The sequence below is a fragment of the Amborella trichopoda genome, chromosome 6, assembly GCF_054954075.1.
Source record: "Amborella trichopoda isolate Santa Cruz 75 chromosome 6, AtrichopodaSantaCruz75HAP2 v2.0, whole genome shotgun sequence".
Classification (NCBI taxonomy): domain Eukaryota; kingdom Viridiplantae; phylum Streptophyta; class Magnoliopsida; order Amborellales; family Amborellaceae; genus Amborella; species Amborella trichopoda.
Window position 1 is genome coordinate 4,771,555 of NC_142341.1, and position 17,155 is coordinate 4,788,709.

The window sequence follows — 17,155 nt, forward strand, 5'->3', positions numbered from 1 at the left end:
CAAAAGGGCATATGAAAAGATATTTGTTTTGCTTTGTTTATTTTCTCCACCCTTCATGGCTAGGGGCCTCCAAAGCCCAATGGACCCCAAAAATCACCCAACTAACGAGCCCAGGGAAACATCCAAATTCCAAAATTAAAACAAAAGGCTGGCAATTACTTATTTATGGGTTGATTCAAGAGAGGGAAGATCAGGACGCTAATAGAAACCTTGTCTTATTAAGGGATTCTATCTTTTTGGCCCTATAAATTTCTAGCCATCCAGTCTCACTGAAGCTGAGGTCTTTTCTCTGTTTTAAGATCATCTTCTTCTTGTTCTTTTTCATTGTTGTCTTTGTTTTTTTTTCCTTTTTTCTTTTTTTCTTTTGGTATAAGCTTTGGCCTCCTTTTCTTTGTGGTAGATAGAAATGGAGGAGAACCAGGTTAGATTGCAGCAAGGGCCAAACAAGCCCAATAAGTTGTTTCTCATATCACAGATCTTCCTTAGGCTAATTGCTTTAGGGGCTTCCTTGTCTGCAACTATTGTCATGGCCACCTCCAAGCAGTCTATTATTATATATAACATGCCCATTACTGCAAAATATAGCTATTCCCCTGCCTTCAGGTGACCCATCTCTCTCTCTCTCTCTCTCTCTCTTTCTCGATTTTCTTTCATTTCTAGAGGCTGGTTTTAATGGCAAAGCCCCTCCCACTCTCATGAAAACCATCTCTCTCTCTCTCTCTCTCTCTCTCTCTCTATATATATATATATATATATATATATATATATATATATATATATATATATATATATATATATATATATATATATATATATATATGTCCCTGCGGTTTTTTTGTTTTTCTTTGAGATTTTTGTTTTAATGGCTGAGCCCCTATGGATCTCATGAAAGAAATTTCATTTTAATGGCAGCTTTTTTGTTATTGCAAATGGGCTGGCAGCTGGGTACGCTGCGCTGTCGATTCCCTTTGTGTTTATTTTGAATAACCCAAGCGTGGATCCACGGAACCATTTCTTCATGTTCATGTTTGATTTGGTACGTAAATTCATCATTATAATGAATTCTCATAATATATCATGTTTATTTTACTGATACAGGTGTTTCTTGGATTGAATATTAATGCATGATCAAAGGTTTTTTTTTTTTAATTACCCATAAAAATAGGCTTGGCTTGTTTTTTTAAGTGTATTAATGCATAAGAAATTTAGTGAGTTTTATAATGGGTTTGCCTCTCTCTCAACTTTTCTTGGGTTATAAGAATCACATGCCTTAATGGATTAATTCTTGCATGAATTTCTTGTTAGGTTCTAAAATAAATAATAAAAGTTTATTTTTCTTGAGTGTTTCTTATGGGAAAGCAGAAAAATGGCGGATTGCAACTTGTTAGAATTTCTTATTCGCTTTTTGGAACTGTAAAAGATGGGGGTTTTGATTCCCCACATGATTATTTTCTAGGTCTTTGAGGGTTGTTATAATAGATGGGGGATTTGTTACTTGAAAGATATTCATGTTGGCTTTTTACCTATATCTTAACGTTAATTTCGTCTAGGGTTTTAGGTATTTTGGAAATGTTAGAAATGGATTTACCAACAAGAACAAAAGATTGTATTTATTACTTGTATGATTTTATTCGTTTATTTTTTGTAGAAGAGGTGACAATCACTTTTAGCCGATAAAAGATGTGTCCAACTATTTGAGAAATTTTGTTATAGATTTTGTGTTTTAATAAAGCCACATCCTCAACCATCCAATTTTAAATTTAACAATTAGTAATGATTGTGGCCTCTTTATATAAAAAATAAATTGTTTCATTATTAAAAAAACATACATTGTTTCTTTTCTTGCGGCTTTTGATATAAGGGAAAGGCTTCTATACTTCCCCTACAATGTAGAATAACCATCCAGCCGTCCAATTTTGATCAAGAGAGCCACACACTATCTGATCTTAGATCCAACGTCTCAAAGTATTTTATTTTTTAGTTTTTTTTTTATACAAATTGTTTGAATATGTAATTTGGTACGTGCTATCTTCTCATTGGGGCGCACCTATAAAAAATATTAAAAATAAATTTTCGATAAAATATAATAACCAAAATACCCCTTGAAGCTTTCAGGCATATTTTGGTCATTTTATTTTATTGAAAAAATATATATATATATTTATATTTTTCACTAGTGCGAGTTTAATAGAGTATTGGAGGTCCAAATTTTGGTGTCAAATAGTTTATAGAAAAAAATTAAAAAATTAAATAGTGTAGAGACGTGACATTGTAATTGCGGCAATCTTAGCCCTCCATTCAGAATGGACGGTTGGATAAGGGAAAGTATATAAGTTTTATGCAGTAAGGGAAACATAAAAAGCTTGCCCTTGAAATAATTCCATATTATTTTCAAATAGGTGAGGTTTGTATAGAGCCAAGGCTCTAAACAATCAAATTAGAGTCCATCTTCAAATAGTGTCAAAAAACGTGGTTTTAATACTGGAAATCTTTGACTAGCCTTCAAATAGATTTTATTTTTAATTATAAAATTTAAAGCCTAAAAAATAGAGTATATCGAGTAGATTTATAAAAACTTGAATAACTTAAAAATTGACGGTTCAAAAATGCATTACAAGATGCACTATTTCCAAAACATGAAATCCATTTTTTTTTCTCAAGTCCATGCATCTTGATGTCGAGATGATCAATTTGAGGATATTTATGCATCAAAGCCACATCTTCTAGTAAAATATTTGAGGTAGGCTCTAATTTGATTGTTTAGAGCCTAGGCTCTATACAAACTTTTCCCTTTTCAAATTAGGTTTTCCTATTCGAAAGAGAGACTGTTTGAGTAAGAGTGGTCCCTCTCACACACGTTAATATTGGCCTCTCTCACACACATTAATATTGGCAAACTTGGCTGGTCCAACTCGGAACTGGAACCGGGCATTTGCCAATTCGGTTTTGGCCAATTTTAGTGGTCTGGCTGGGTATTTAAAAAAAATTAAAAAAATGTATATAAAATTTCAAAAAAATAAGGGATTTGTTTTTAATGTATTTTTTGAATTTTTTAAATATTGAAAAGTATTTTGGTCATAAATGTTTATTTTTATATTTTTTTATTTTATAATTTTTTCAAAAATACCTTTGAACACAAATTGATTTTTTGAAATCCATTTTTTCACTAGGTGTACTCTATTTAATCATTTTTTAAATATATTATTAATTTTTTTTCGATTTTTTAAACACTTTTTAGACTGATGGAGCCTTGCTCAGTTTGGCTGGTTGAACGTGCCGGTTTACCGGTTGCTCGAACCTTACGCTTGGCCGGTTTCCGAGGGCGGTTCAATTTTTCGAAGACTGGTGGAGACAATTCATTCACTCTCGTTGATATTGGCTTAGTGTAAAAAGTGGTCTCTGATTGAAAATTGGGTTTTTGCAGATAATGGTGTGTGTGGTGATCTCGGGTTCATCGGCTGCAACAGCTGTAGGGTACATTGGTCGATATGGAAACGACCACTCGGGTTGGGGGGCCATTTGTGACCACTTCACTACCTTTTGCAATCAGGTCAATTTGGCCCTCATCTTTTCATACACTGCTTTCCTCGTCTTCATTCTCCTCACCATTCTCTACACCAATAGAATGAGGGCTTCCAATTAATGCTAAGAACCCCGCCCCTAATTACTTCATTTATGCTTTTTCATCGGCAAACAGCTTGCTATCATGTACAAATTCCGAAATTTCGTTAAAATAACGTAGAAATAAGATGGTTTCACCCATGTACTTGATGGGCAGATGGGTGTGTATAGCAGCAGCAGCATGGTTTTATTGTGAAATACTATATTTACTTGCAGACAATCCCTTTCAAAAATGGGTGAGGTTTGTATAAGTGTCAACTTTATACTATTGAAATAAGGTACACCAGACAACTTTGCAAAATGTTGTACGATGATATGAAAATCTATTGTTGTTCTTGATTATGAAATTTAAAATTCTAAAAATGGTGATGATCATGCAGATTTATTCACACTTGAAAAACTTGAAAATGGACGGTCCAAATAATATGTTAGAAGATAAATTATGTTTATCCCATTTTTTTTTATGTCCATGAATCTTGTCGTCGAGGTGATCGATTTGAGGGTTTTTCAATATAAGAATAACCTTCTCTAGTGGATTTTTTACGGTGCCACTTTACCCGATACCTTTTATAAGCTTTATCATTCAAAACATTTTGACGAAATTTCAGCACCGTTTTGGCTACGAAATCCAATGCTTTTTTTGGAAAAGGATTTTGGAAGTAGAGCGAGGTCTATATAGGGTGTGGTCTCTAACAGGTTGAGGCCCGAAACACTCAAAGTACGGCGCACCCCTAAATAGAGTAAAAAGATGAGTTTTTGAGTAACAAAAATCTTTATGATAGCCTGAAGATATATTTTCATATCTAATAATAAAATTTAAAGTTTTACAAATAGTGTAGATCAGGCAGATCTATAAAAACTAAAAAATATTGAAAATTAACGGCCTAGATAATGTATTACAAGATGTACTATTTCTCAGACTTGAATCTATTTATTTTTTATGTCTATACATTTCAGGGTCAAGATGATTGATTTGAGGGCTTTTGACATCAAAACAACCCTTTCTAATGAAATTTTGAGGTGAGCTTTAATTGATTGTTTAGGGCCTCAGCCTTATATAATTGAGTAAAGCTTTTATAAAATGACCACCTTATACTATACAAATAAGACGTGTATATATATATAAATTTTGTTGGAGGATCTAGTTCTAGAGCCTTCAACTGCACTATATTAAATTTTGCTGGATGATCTAGTTCTAGAGCCTTCAATTGAACTATATTTCTACATTATAAGTTTGCAACCTTGCACAAACTTTTTCCTTAAAAAATAATATGGAGTTGCAACTTGTTTAACTCGAAATTTTGGACGAAATTTCGGTGGAGTGTCGTCTTCGATTATGGTGTCCAACGTGGCGTTGGGATTTTGGATTTATGTTTGAGGACGCATGTTAAATTAATTAAATTTTGGTTGCCATTTGCTATATTTGGAAGCCTATTTTTGGGAAATGTTGACAACTTGGTTGTGGATTTTCCTCATCAGCCTTAAACACCATAGATGGGACAAGTTCGCACTTCCTAATTTTTGTAGAAAGGGGAGTTCTCACTACCTTCTTAACTTTGACCCTGTTGGATGGAAAATGGAGAGGGAGAGAGAGTCTTGCTGGAATTTAAAGACTGACGTCCAACTAGCGGTGGCAATGGATCCGACTAGAATCGAGACACAATAGGTGTACTTGGCCTCGGGTACGGAACTAAAATTTGGACTCGAATATTATCCGCGTCTAGATCCAGCTGGACCGAATCCATATCTGTAGTTATAGGATATATGATGACAATCAAGTGTCTTTAGATGCACGTTAGGTGTTCATTTTGTTATAATATTGGCAATATTTATAGTATTATTGGCCAAAAAAAAAGAGGCCCATATTCATAAAGTATATGTTGATAAAAAAAAATAAGACAAATTCAGATATGGGTTAAAATTTTGGACCTGATTGTTTATTCAGATCGGATCTAGATCTACCCAAATCCTATCTGTACCCATCCCGATGCCACCCCTAAAAGAGAGACTTGTCTTGTTGGAACTAGATAGAGACAGAGATTTGCTTGAAGTTGGGAAGTCAATTCCTTATGGTTTGAGTATTGTGTGGGGTGAGTTATTGGGCTGTCGTGCACAAGGGAAACGGGAGACTAAGTGTGAGAGGAACTGAAAAACGTGAAGGGTAGCAGGTATAGTTGACACAACCTTTTCAGATAGATTTTTGATGTACGTCTTACTTTGATAGTATAAATTGACTCTTTATACAAACTTTTGCTTATTCAAATACATATTTTCATAGATTTTCTACCAAATACTGTGAAGACTTATGTTGATCATCAATAAGGATTTTATTCAATAGAAAAAGATCATATAAGGGCAAGGCTCTAAACAATCAAATTAATGTGCACTTCAAAAATTCACTAAAAGACATTGTTTCGATGCCAAAAAATCCTCAAATCAATCATCTCGACCTCAAGATATACAGACATGAGAAAAAATGGATTTTGAGTATTGGAAATAGTATATTTTTTGAACTGTCAATTTTCAAGTATTCATAGATCTGCTCAATTTATATTGTTTTTGAAGCTTTAAATGTTATAATTTAAGATAAAAGTAAATTTTCAGGTCATCACAAAGATTTCCAGTATTGAAACATCTTTCGATACTATTTGAAGGTGTGTCTTACTTTGATTGTTTAGGGCTTCAATCTTACACAAACCACACCCTTATTCAATTCAAATATTTTGAATGGAGAGCCCACCTTTCTAAAATACAATGCATTCTTGTTAGGAGTTCTGTTCAAATTGTGATTGATCTTCTGTACGCAAGGGTTCATTAAAAATCTCCAACTCTTCTTCAACTAGGATATTTCCAAGAAATCAACTTCGTACCTCCTTCGATATAAAGTCACTTTTTCATGAAATGGGGGGAATTTTTCACATTTTTGCGTAGTGGCATGCTCTACAAAAAAAAAATTAGTTAGAGATTTTCCACAAACCAAAACTTGTGAAAAACTTAGTCAACGTAAATCCCTTTCTTGAAGAAACATGACCTTTTGTAAAAGGGTGCGGTTTGTATGGAGCCTAGGCTCTAGACAATCAAATTAGTGCCTACTTTCAAATAGTGTCGAGAAACGTAGTTTCAACATTGGAAATCTTTGTGATAACCTTAAAATATATTTAGATCTTTATTTATAAAGTTTAAAGCTTCAAATATAGTGTAGATCAATAGATCCATGAAAATTTGAAAATCTTTAAAATAAATCTTTAAAATAAATCTCCATGATAGCTCTAAAATCAATTTCCAACACAGACAATACAATTTGAAACTAAAAAAAGGGTACAGATCTTATGGATCTTTGTACATTTATTTTTAAGACAAAATAGATGGTCTAGATAATTTGTTACAATATACACTATTTTTAAAGCTTGAAATCCTAAATGTTTTTCACAACCATAGTATTTCAGCAGAGATGATCGATGTAAAGATTTTCTAATACTTGAATTACAATTTTTGATGAATTATAAGGTGAGGTTTTACTTATTTTGATTGGGCTGCAGCCCACCAAACTCTTTTCCATTAGGATATTTGTGTATAAAGAAAATCGAAGTTTCTTTGGAATCAAGAAAGATGTGAGCAATGCCTTATAACCATACCAAGGTTACACATAATACTCATCCCTCTATGGATCACACTTTGCCCCCACACTTAGGGGTGATGGTAAGGGATCTCCAAGAGGGTTATGTCTCCAAGAGAGAGATAGAAATAACTTTAGAGAGGATTTTCTCATGAAGTTTTGGCCCAATAGTTTGCATTTGTAAGGAGAGAAAGTCTCTTAGTAGCTCTCGAGGTTCTCTTTTAGGTAGCAATGTATGATGGGAAAAGAGGAGGATTGATTGATGTTGTTATTCAGTTGGAAAAGTGGGTTCAGATGGAAAAATCAATGAGGATTTTGTAATGTTTAGAGAGCGGTATATCACTTATAATAAAAAATTCTAATATTCATTATGATAGTGAATTTTATCTTACAGAAGCCACGGATGTAAGCTAGTCGATATGAAATAGGTAAATTGTGTGTCGTTATGGTGTGCTTCTGTGCTTGCTTTATTTCTCTCTTTTTTTGCCATAGTACTTAGCCATGGAACTTCTAAACAACCATGTACAAGATCTTACGGGGGACCTTGATATTTGGGTTCCTAATTTTGCAGGCTCGGGTTCCGAAGGTCCCTAGAATTGGTATTGGAACCTAAGTGTGTAGGACACATACATTTGTGTTTCCATTAGAGAACAAGATGCATGATGACGTTAGATACCTAGGTTGATGTCGACAAATTTGGAGGCAAAGCATTTCTAAAAATTTCTCAATGGATCGAGAGGAAAGAAAACACGAAATCCATCTACCTTAAGTCAGATAAATGAATATGGTGACTTTTCTATCAAGGTGGAGCAATTAGACCCTGTGATTGCAAAAATTATTACTATGTTTCTCTAGAAAGATTAGGAGTATTGTGGTACTTGTGTAAAAGGGAAAAATGAGTTCCTCAGGGACCAAGATCTCCATATACAGAGAACAAGGATAAATATAATGATTTCATGCAACCATTGTATTGAATCATTGCTCAAATATAATAGTTGTCCATTTAGGATTCCCCTTTGGGGTCATGGGAAGGGATTTTTTAAAAAAGAGATGAGTCACCAAGGGAGACGCATAGCTTGATAGAGGCGCAATTTGTCCATAAAGTTTTAGGTTGATATTTTTCAGTTTTAGAGAGAGAAAATATGTCAATTGATCTCAAGATTCTCTCTCCAATAATAGTGTAGTAGTCTGAAAGAGGATAATTGATTAACAATGTTGTTCAATCGGAAGAGTGGGTTTAGATAGCAAAATCAGTTATGGTTTTGCCCCTTTTTAGAGAGATGGTTGAATTTGTGTTATCGAGGCAGTGGACATAAGTTACTTGGGGTAATTTATGTGCAGTTTTTATATTTGTTTTATGTCTCATTTTTTATTATTATTGTACTTACATATTTCACATTTAACTAATTATATGTACGACCTCGAATAAGATGTTGATATTTAAACTTTCAAATTCCGTGATTTCGTAAGGGCCGGTAGCTATTTCCGCCTTTAAGTATGAACAAATCAATTGAGTCGGTCTACCCGGACACTTAGTATAATGCAACCAACATGCGCGTGACACTTTGTATGATGCAACCAAGAAGCGCCCGCATAATAACAAATTAATTGAAGCATCAATATCATTGGATTCCAAATGTGATGACGATTGGTATGCCTCCATAACGCGTTGTTAATCACTCAGTCAACACAAAGCTACTTTCATGTAGTACTTATTTTATCGCTCAAGTCAAAACATTGGTATGGAGTATGATAAATAACTATCATCATCATCATCGTTGTCTTTTTCTAACTATTTGAGATTGATTTATAAATAAATAGCTATGAGCGAACAAAAAGAAAATAAGTTAAGACGAGATGACATAGGAATGCTAAAATATCATGCACCTGAGTAGGGGTGGCAACGGGTCGGATTGAGTTTGGGTCCGACTGGATCCGGACTCGAACCCAAACCCAGCCCGATCCAAAAACTAATATATATATGCATTTATTATTATTTAAATATATTTCATATATTGAGAACCAAAAAATATTATCGGACCCAATCCGATAGTACCCAGACTTGGACCCCAGTAGTGCTCGGGTCTAAGTTTTGGACTCGAATATGACATGCAGGTCCCTTTACGATTACCCTTGGGTCCCGAGTCAGGTCGGGTCCGAGTCTATTGCCACCTTAGGGCCTGAGAGAGCCAGATAGGGATAACCATAACTACTAGAATCATGTGCTACAGGAGAGCTGGCTATGCCGTGGTTCAATAATTTATTGGCAAACTCTGCCCCAGTGAACCACTCTAAGGGTCACTAGTCGCAAAAAAGAGAAGGACATTGTGTGTCGCCTACTCCCACAGGAGCCGATTGTGGACTTACCCTTTTGGAACAAATTACTATTGAGGTGGATTTGTTTTACTAAAAATTTTATTCTCTTTTCAGAAGAAAAAAATTATATAAGATGTTAATTTTATACTATAGAAGTGATGCGTATCTCAAAAACTTGTTGGAAAAAGTTCTTTCCAGTTGATCATCTCGACCAATTGATAATCTTGACCTCAAGATATATAGATGTACAAAAGAAAAAAACCAAGATTTAAATCTTGAAAATAGTGCATCTTGTAATATATTACACGAAACATTGATTTTCAAGATCTTCAAGTGTTCATAGATAAGCTAGATCTACACTATTTTTAAAGCTTAAAATTTTCATTAGAAATGAAAATAGACCATCACATGCATTTTTAACACTAAAATAGCATCTTTCGACATCATTTGGAGGTGCACCTTACCTTTGATTGATCAAGGTACCAACCTTTACAAACCTCACCCTTTCCAGAATTAGCAAATGAACATTTAAAAAAGGACGCAGTTAGAGTGCGGCTAGCCCGCATATTGTAGAAAGCAGACTTGGTATAATCTTTAACGTGGAGATCATGAATATGAAAATATATATATATATATATATATATATATATATATATATATATGTGAAAGCTAGAAGGAAAAACATTTAGTTTGTCAGTTATAAATGTTTTTAGATGGACTACCTATTTGCATCCATTTTTAAGAGAGATACTTTATACCTCGCATAAATGCGGTCCAGCCCGTATGAAACAGTTGTTCTTTAAATAAATAAATAAATAACTAAAAGAAAGAGTAAGAGAGAGAAAGAGTGTCATTTCCTAGATATGACCTCTGAAAACAAAGGACCGGTGTCCAAAGTCGAGGTGTGATTTTATTTCGGGGAAGTTTAGGCCGTTATTTTTATTTTTTAGCTGCTAGATTGATTAACAAAATTTAAGATTGAGAAAATACTCCAGTTCAGGTTTTTGGCAGAGGGAGTAATATACAGTTTGCTCCCGCAAGAACACGTAATCTTTTGTGCAAAGGACATCTGTAAGTGTTTACTCAGCAGCGCCGGAGAAGCCCCCGTTGCATCGAATCACTCCAATGTTATTGGCTCCTCCAAGTATCAGAAATTCAACTCTCATTATTCAATGGTGCCAAATTGAATCAAGTGGCCGCACCTATCTACATATAAATACCTCTATGCCCCTCCACAACTTACCTTCTCTAAGCCACAGGCCTTCTCTCTCTCTCTCTTCTTCTCTCTAAGCAATAGGCCTTCTCTCTCTCTTTAAGTCATAGGTTTTCCCTCTCTCTAACTCCCTTCTCTCTCTCTCTAAAATGGCCTCAAACCAGGGCAAGATAAGCGATGTAGAGGCATGCCCACCCTCCATTAACAAACCCACCAAAACCTTGATCATACTAAGGTCAGTGGCTGCTGTCTCTGCATTATCTGCGACACTTCTCATGTTAAGGAACAAGCAGTCCATCTCTCTCTTTGGCCTCCAAATTGTTGCTAAATATACCCAGTCATCTGCCTTTAGGTAACACTTACGAAACCTTCATCAAATTTAGCTTTCTTACTTCTAAATCCTTATATTATTTGGAAGTTCATTGAGTTTTTTTTTTAATTGTATGCAGGTTTTTTGTAGGGGCAAATGCTGTTGCTTCTGCATACGCCCTGGTTGCCTTAGGTTTATATTTGTTCATGAATTACTCTCAGAGCAAACGAAGAGGCCACTTCATTGTACTCTTATTCGACCTGGTAACATTAAAATTTACAAACTTCACCACCATCTCCACATATTTAAAATCAAAATCATGTACTTTGCTCTCTCTTAAGCAGTGTTCAAAAAATCGTAAGGGCCCCGGAAACCGCCTAAGGGCCGTGTCCGAGTAATAGGTAAACCCGCAGGTTCAACGGGCCTAATTGGGCAGGTCCAGATGATCCAAAAAATGTTTAAAAAATAAAATAAATGTAAAAATCCAAAAACAAATACGACAAGTATATTTAAAGCTTGATTAAATAAAGTGCATTCAAATGAAGTTCAAAAGCATTTAAAAAAATCGATTTTTAAAAATTGATATGTATCCAGAGATATTTTCAAAATTTTCCAAAAAAATGAAAAAATGTAGAATCATGGAAAAAATAATTTTTAATATTTTCTAAAATGATAAAAAATATTTAAAAATACAATACAAAAATATCTTATTTTTTTTAAAATTTTATATATATATATTTTTTAAACACTGCTCTTACACATTATTTCTCTCTCCCTCTCTCTCCCCTTACTTACACATGCACGTAGGCGTCTTGTTTTTTTCTGCCGTGTCCCTCTATTAATTAAAGAGTGATTTATGGATCCTAAAAGTTTTTTAAATATGAAATGCTCTATTTATATGTAAAAATTATAAAGGAGGTTGGCCAATCTGCTTTTTTTTTTTTTTCAAAATTGTCTTTAAATGATGACATCCTTGGATCTAATTTTAATTTTTTTTGTTTGGTTTTTTTTTTAGCTTGGCACTGTCTTAAAGCTTAGGGCACTGCCTTACTAAAAAAAACTACCGCCCTACTAAAAAAAATTAAAATTAAAATTCGGATCGAAGATTCCATTGAGAGACAATTTTGGAAACAATAAAAAAAAGAGTTAACTGACGTTCTTTATAATTTCCATCTTTAAATACAGCATTTCGTAATTTAGAAAAAGTTTTGCGTCCGTATAGAGCTTTTCCTTATCTGTCTCCCTCACACATGTTGCACCTTTTTTTTCCTTTTTTTTTTCTCTGGTTCTCTCTCTTTTAAACTAGTTTTGAAATGTATTTGCAGATGATGGTGTGTTTGGTGATGGCTGGTTCATCTGCTGCAACTGCCATTGCATACGTGGCCAAGAATGGAGAGAAGCACACTGGTTGGGTTCCGACATGGGATAATCTCCACACCTTTTGTAAACGCGCAGGCCTCTCCATGTTTGCTCCTTCGCCTCTTTCTTTGCCCTCTTTCTCCTCACTCTGCTCTCTGCCTTCGGACTAACCTACCAACTGTAACTGTAACTGTAACTTGCATTTCAATTCTTCATGGGAAGTTCATTCAATTCTCATAAGTATGTGTATTCGAAGTTGGTAATTTGTTTGCCCGGTCGAGTAAATGGCGCACAACTAGTTGAGTAATGAAAGGAAGAATGAAATTTGGTTACTCAAGTTCCAAGAACTTATAAATGGCAAATTTTGGGTAAAATTACTATGGGGTTAGTATCTATTAGGGACTAAATGAATTAAGTTGATTGATAATTTAATTAGGGATTGTGTTCGCACAATGAGGTTACAATCATTATTAGTTATTGAAAGTGAAATTTAACGTTTCAAAATGTGTCATAACATTCAAAAAATTTTATTTTAAACTTTGTATCCAATCAATGACAAATCTTCAAACTCTAGATTTAACATCTCACAATCAACCATGATTAATGACAACCGAGGGGCTTGTAGGAAAAGAAAGCACGCGCTTCTTTGTTTTGAATGCATTCTTAGCAACACTAGAACACAAGCTGGTTGAGGTCGAGGGTTTGGGGGTAGGGGCAGAGAAGGAAACAATATAAATTTTAGCACAAATAGAATACAATCTTGTCTTGGCATTTCAAAATCGGGTGGTTGTGAGCATGTTATTGACTATACTCAATGTTCAAAAAAAAATTTTTGAACTTTGTGATACACCGTAAGCCATCTAATTTTACATCTAACGGCTAGAAATAATTGTCACTTCGAAACATAAATGATCTTATAGTATTCAATCAAGTGGTCAAATAATGTGGGTTTTAGACAATATCTCAAGTAAAACTATATACTAGGGATTGGTCCGATCATTCTAGAATCGGACAGACCCAAAATAGGGCGATATGACTTGTGTAGGGTTGTTCCATGTATGACACATTTAACAACTTAACTTTAAGGTGATGCGATGTTTCAAATGTCGGACCAACCTTTAATAGATTTTCAAATTATGGCCCTACCAACCAAGAAAAAAATATTTTAAAAAAATTGATCCAATATTTACAACATCAACTGAAAAAAATTGGGAAAAAAAAAGAAGAAAAAAGTAAGATCTCCTTGTGAAATGTAGGAAAAATTGTACGTAATAGCACATCAATTTTTGGGTAGAGACGTAAATTTCCCTAATAAATATTTCTGGAGTGCTCAAGAAAAATGTTGATGGGTTGAAATTTGAAGTAGTGAGGATCTCATTGGAGCCTTCTTGTGTTTTACACCCTGAAAATTTGGCAGTGGGTTCGACAGGCTTGAGGGTAAATTAAAATTTTGTCTTTCTTTGAAATTCGGATTCGAGAAAACGGTTCTCATTTGAGAAAACCCACCGAACTCTCTCTCTCTCTCTAACTTAAAGCACTTCAAATTTCAAATTCGTCGGAGCATAAAAGATAGAAAACTTAAGTCAAAGCTTCAAGTGCCTAAAAAGCGAGGGCATGAACTATATTTAGAACGATGTGAATTATTAAAAAAGTAACTCATGTATCCAAATTAAATGGTCTCATTGTATACATTTTTTAATATAAAAGTAGGGTTGTACCTCAAATATACATGGTTAAATATCGTTTTAGCCCTACAAAACCGAGAAATTGTTCACATGGAGCTCATTAATTATGGATATATTAAAAAATATTTTAATTTCTAAAAATACTGTATCTTGTAACATAATATCATAATGTTTATTTTTAAGGATTTATAGATCAGCCAAATATGCATAACTTTGAAAGTTTAAAGTTTCATAATTAGAGAGAAAAATATATTTTTCGTCCTTCATAAGGATTTTTAGCATTGAAATTCATTTTTTGCAAGATTAAGAAATGTCCCGTTTTTCCATACGGCCGTTACCTTATATGAACCAATATCTACCCTTTTGAATATGGGTGTGGTTTTTATAAGGCTGAAGCCCTAAACAATCAAAGCAAGGTGTGTCTTCAAACAATGCCAAAATATGTTGTTTCGATACCATAAATCTTTATTATGGCCCGAAATTTATTTTCATCTCTAATTATAATATTTAAATATTAAAAATAGTGCGACTCATGCAGATCTATGAACATTTGAAAACCTTGAAACTTGACGGTCTAGATAATACATTACAAGATGCACTATTTCCAATACTTGAAATCTATTTTTTCTTATGTCCATACATCTTGAAGTCGAGATGATTGAATTGAAGGTTTTTCAACATCGAAACAACCTCTTCTAGTGAATTTTTGAGGTACGCCTTAATTTGTTTGTTTAGGGCTTCACCCTTATATAAACTTTTTCCTTTGAATATTATATAAAACATGTGGAATTGTTTTTGGAGAAGTAAATATACATGGTAAAATTGCATTGGTTTTAAAAAAGATGGAGTTTCTCCAAGACTTGACCTTATGAAAAACTTCTGGCATGGGAAATCTCTATGATGGTATTAAAAAATCAATTTCCACTATATACTATAAAATTTGTAGCTCAATAAATTATGCAGATCTTGCGGATATGTGAACACTTGAAAATGAATGGTCTAGATAATATGTTATAATATACATAATTTTTAGAGCTTAAAATCCTAATTTTGTTTCTACAACTATAATCGTCAAGGTAAACGATGTGAAGGTTTTTCGAAGCCAAAACTGCAATTTTCCATGACTTTTGAGATAAGCATTACATATTTTGATAGAGCTCCAGTCCATTAGAAAGTATTAGATTCCAAAAAATTATATTGTGAATGGTAAGGCCTCTAATAGCAATACATTTTTGTTGCAATTTATAAGCACGGGTTTATTCGGGCTGTTATTTACCAAATTCGACCCAAATTGAGATTGATATCCTCTGCTTAATGAACACTAAAAAAGAAATATCCCAAGCATAATGCCCTAAACAAGTGATTTAAAAAATGCTGGGTCGGGATGGAATCACTAGGTCCTAACCAAGATCATTCACCACGTTTCGGTTTTGCATATATATAGAAAAATGACCGAGTCTAAAAGGGAAACGACAGTTCTTCGCAGTAAAACGGTAATCTGGACCACCGATCTACCAGTTTTTAGCTTGTCTTTTTATTGGTTCACTATTTTTTCTGCATAGAAAAATGGCGATTCGGACCACCAATTCACCAATCCGAATTAATTTTTGGGGTGCCCAATCCGGGTCACCGATCATTTTTTTAAATCTCTGCCCTAAACTATTTCCAACATGCCCAGCGCATAACAGCAATTGGTCAATTAAGTCGGTATATATGGACAACAGTACGATGCAATCCTAAGCTTCTCCATATAGTAACAAAGTTTCATAAATTAATATCCTTCTTTTTCTATTTGGTAAATAAGTGGGAATTGCGCTCCTACATGTTTTTTTATTAATAAAAAAATAAATTATATTTCAAAATTATTATACAGCCCTCTCATGAAGAACACTTGCAACCCTCTCATGAAGAACACTTGCAACTCGTATATATATATATATATATATATATATATATATATATTTTGGTGAAACATTTATTGGTGAAACATGGAGAACCTTCGACACCGAAAGGGGTGACATTTGCTCTTCATGGTGCGTTATTATATCATTCAATCAACAAATAATAAACATTCATGGGCTTTATATTATTATAATGATTGCTTCGCAAAAGATTCTCATGGGCTTTCGTCACGATAAACGTTGAAAAACTTGTTATATGAGAGAGAATGAGAGAGAGATTAATAGGGCAGAGAATAGGTTGGATTGGGTCCAGATCCACTGAGATCCAGATCTAGGTCCAAAAAGTATCCATAAAATATGGATCCGAATCCAGACCCAATGGGATCCAAAAAATTAATTTATGAATTATTTTATATCTATGAAATAATATATAATAAAAAAGAAGAAGTAAGAATGAGACCATTTACTTTTGATAGAAGGTGGTCACATTAATCTTAACCATTGGATGTGAAATTGGGTGGCTCCAATTATTCCATTGAGCAAGCTCAAACTTCAAAAAGATTTTTTTTGAACTTTGTGAAACATCCAAGCTATCAAATTTCAAATGGTTGTAAGGAATTGTGATCTTCTTCTATCAAAGGTAAATAGTCTTTTTGTATACAATCCCATATAAAAAAAACCTACATAATATATATGTATAAATAAAATAATATATAATATTTTAATAACTGGGTCGAATCAGCATCAGATCCACATGTATGTAGATCCAATCTAAATTACTAATCGGATCCATATCTGACCCATCAGATCCAAATCTTTCTAGATTTGGATAGGGTCTGAAATTCAAGTTTCAAATCCAAACTCGGAAAATTCTTAGCGCACTAAAAGACTATTTTAACTTGTTATGGGGAAGATTGACATGAGAAGATAGTTAGATGGAAATCAATAATATTTGGGTGTGGTGTGTATACGGCCGAGGTTAAACAATCAAAGTAAAGCGCACTGTCTAAAGATGTTATTTCAATACTGAAAATATATATGATGCCTTAAAATTTATTTTTATTTTTAATTATAAAATTTAAAGCTTCAAAATAGTATAGATTGAGCATATCTATGAATGCTTAAAATTCTTGA

At 33.7% G+C, this 17,155-nt stretch overlaps 2 protein-coding genes and 1 long non-coding RNA gene across 5 annotated transcripts; all 3 read left to right on the top strand.

Moving 5' to 3' along the window:
* Nucleotides 1-277: 277 nt before the first annotated feature.
* Nucleotides 278-3,922, top strand: LOC18434419 (CASP-like protein 1F1). The gene is made up of 3 exons (XM_020667272.2): nt 278-603; nt 913-1,036; nt 3,425-3,922. The coding sequence occupies exons 1-3, from the start codon at nt 407-409 to the stop codon at nt 3,641-3,643; spliced, it is 540 nt and encodes a 179-aa protein (XP_020522931.1). The 5' UTR covers nt 278-406; the 3' UTR covers nt 3,644-3,922.
* Nucleotides 3,923-4,574: 652 nt separating this feature from the next.
* LOC148781500 (uncharacterized) lies at nt 4,575-8,584 on the top strand. The gene is made up of 2 exons (XR_016058368.1): nt 4,575-4,641; nt 7,809-8,584. It is a non-coding gene; the product is annotated as an uncharacterized LOC148781500 (long non-coding RNA).
* A 1,653-nt stretch (nt 8,585-10,237) lies between these two features.
* On the top strand, nt 10,238-12,767 carry LOC148781501 (CASP-like protein 1F1). Of its 3 annotated transcripts, none has more exons than XM_088870543.1 (3): nt 10,238-11,118; nt 11,216-11,339; nt 12,402-12,767. In XM_088870543.1, exons 1-3 carry the CDS (start codon nt 10,916-10,918, stop codon nt 12,603-12,605), a joined length of 531 nt encoding a protein of 176 aa, XP_088726669.1. In that variant the 5' UTR covers nt 10,238-10,915; the 3' UTR covers nt 12,606-12,767. The 3 variants fall into 3 exon arrangements, with proteins under 3 accessions (XP_088726669.1, XP_088726670.1, XP_088726671.1); XM_088870544.1 differs by having other exon boundaries at nt 11,216-11,321; XM_088870545.1 differs by having other exon boundaries at nt 11,216-11,268.
* The last annotated feature ends 4,388 nt before the right edge of the window (nt 12,768-17,155 follow it).

Excerpts from the sequence above, each read along its gene's own strand:
- LOC18434419 (XM_020667272.2), top strand. The coding sequence starts at position 407 with ATGGAGGAGAACCAGGTTAGATTGCAGCAAGGGCCAAACAAGCCCAAT. Across the intron at positions 604-912 it reads AGCTATTCCCCTGCCTTCAG|CTTTTTTGTTATTGCAAATG; the intron begins GTGACCCATCTC and ends TTTTAATGGCAG. Across the intron at positions 1,037-3,424 it reads TCATGTTCATGTTTGATTTG|ATAATGGTGTGTGTGGTGAT; the intron begins GTACGTAAATTC and ends GGGTTTTTGCAG.
- LOC148781501 (XM_088870543.1), top strand. The coding sequence starts at position 10,916 with ATGGCCTCAAACCAGGGCAAGATAAGCGATGTAGAGGCATGCCCACCC. Across the intron at positions 11,119-11,215 it reads ACCCAGTCATCTGCCTTTAG|GTTTTTTGTAGGGGCAAATG; the intron begins GTAACACTTACG and ends AATTGTATGCAG. Across the intron at positions 11,340-12,401 it reads TTGTACTCTTATTCGACCTG|ATGATGGTGTGTTTGGTGAT; the intron begins GTAACATTAAAA and ends ATGTATTTGCAG.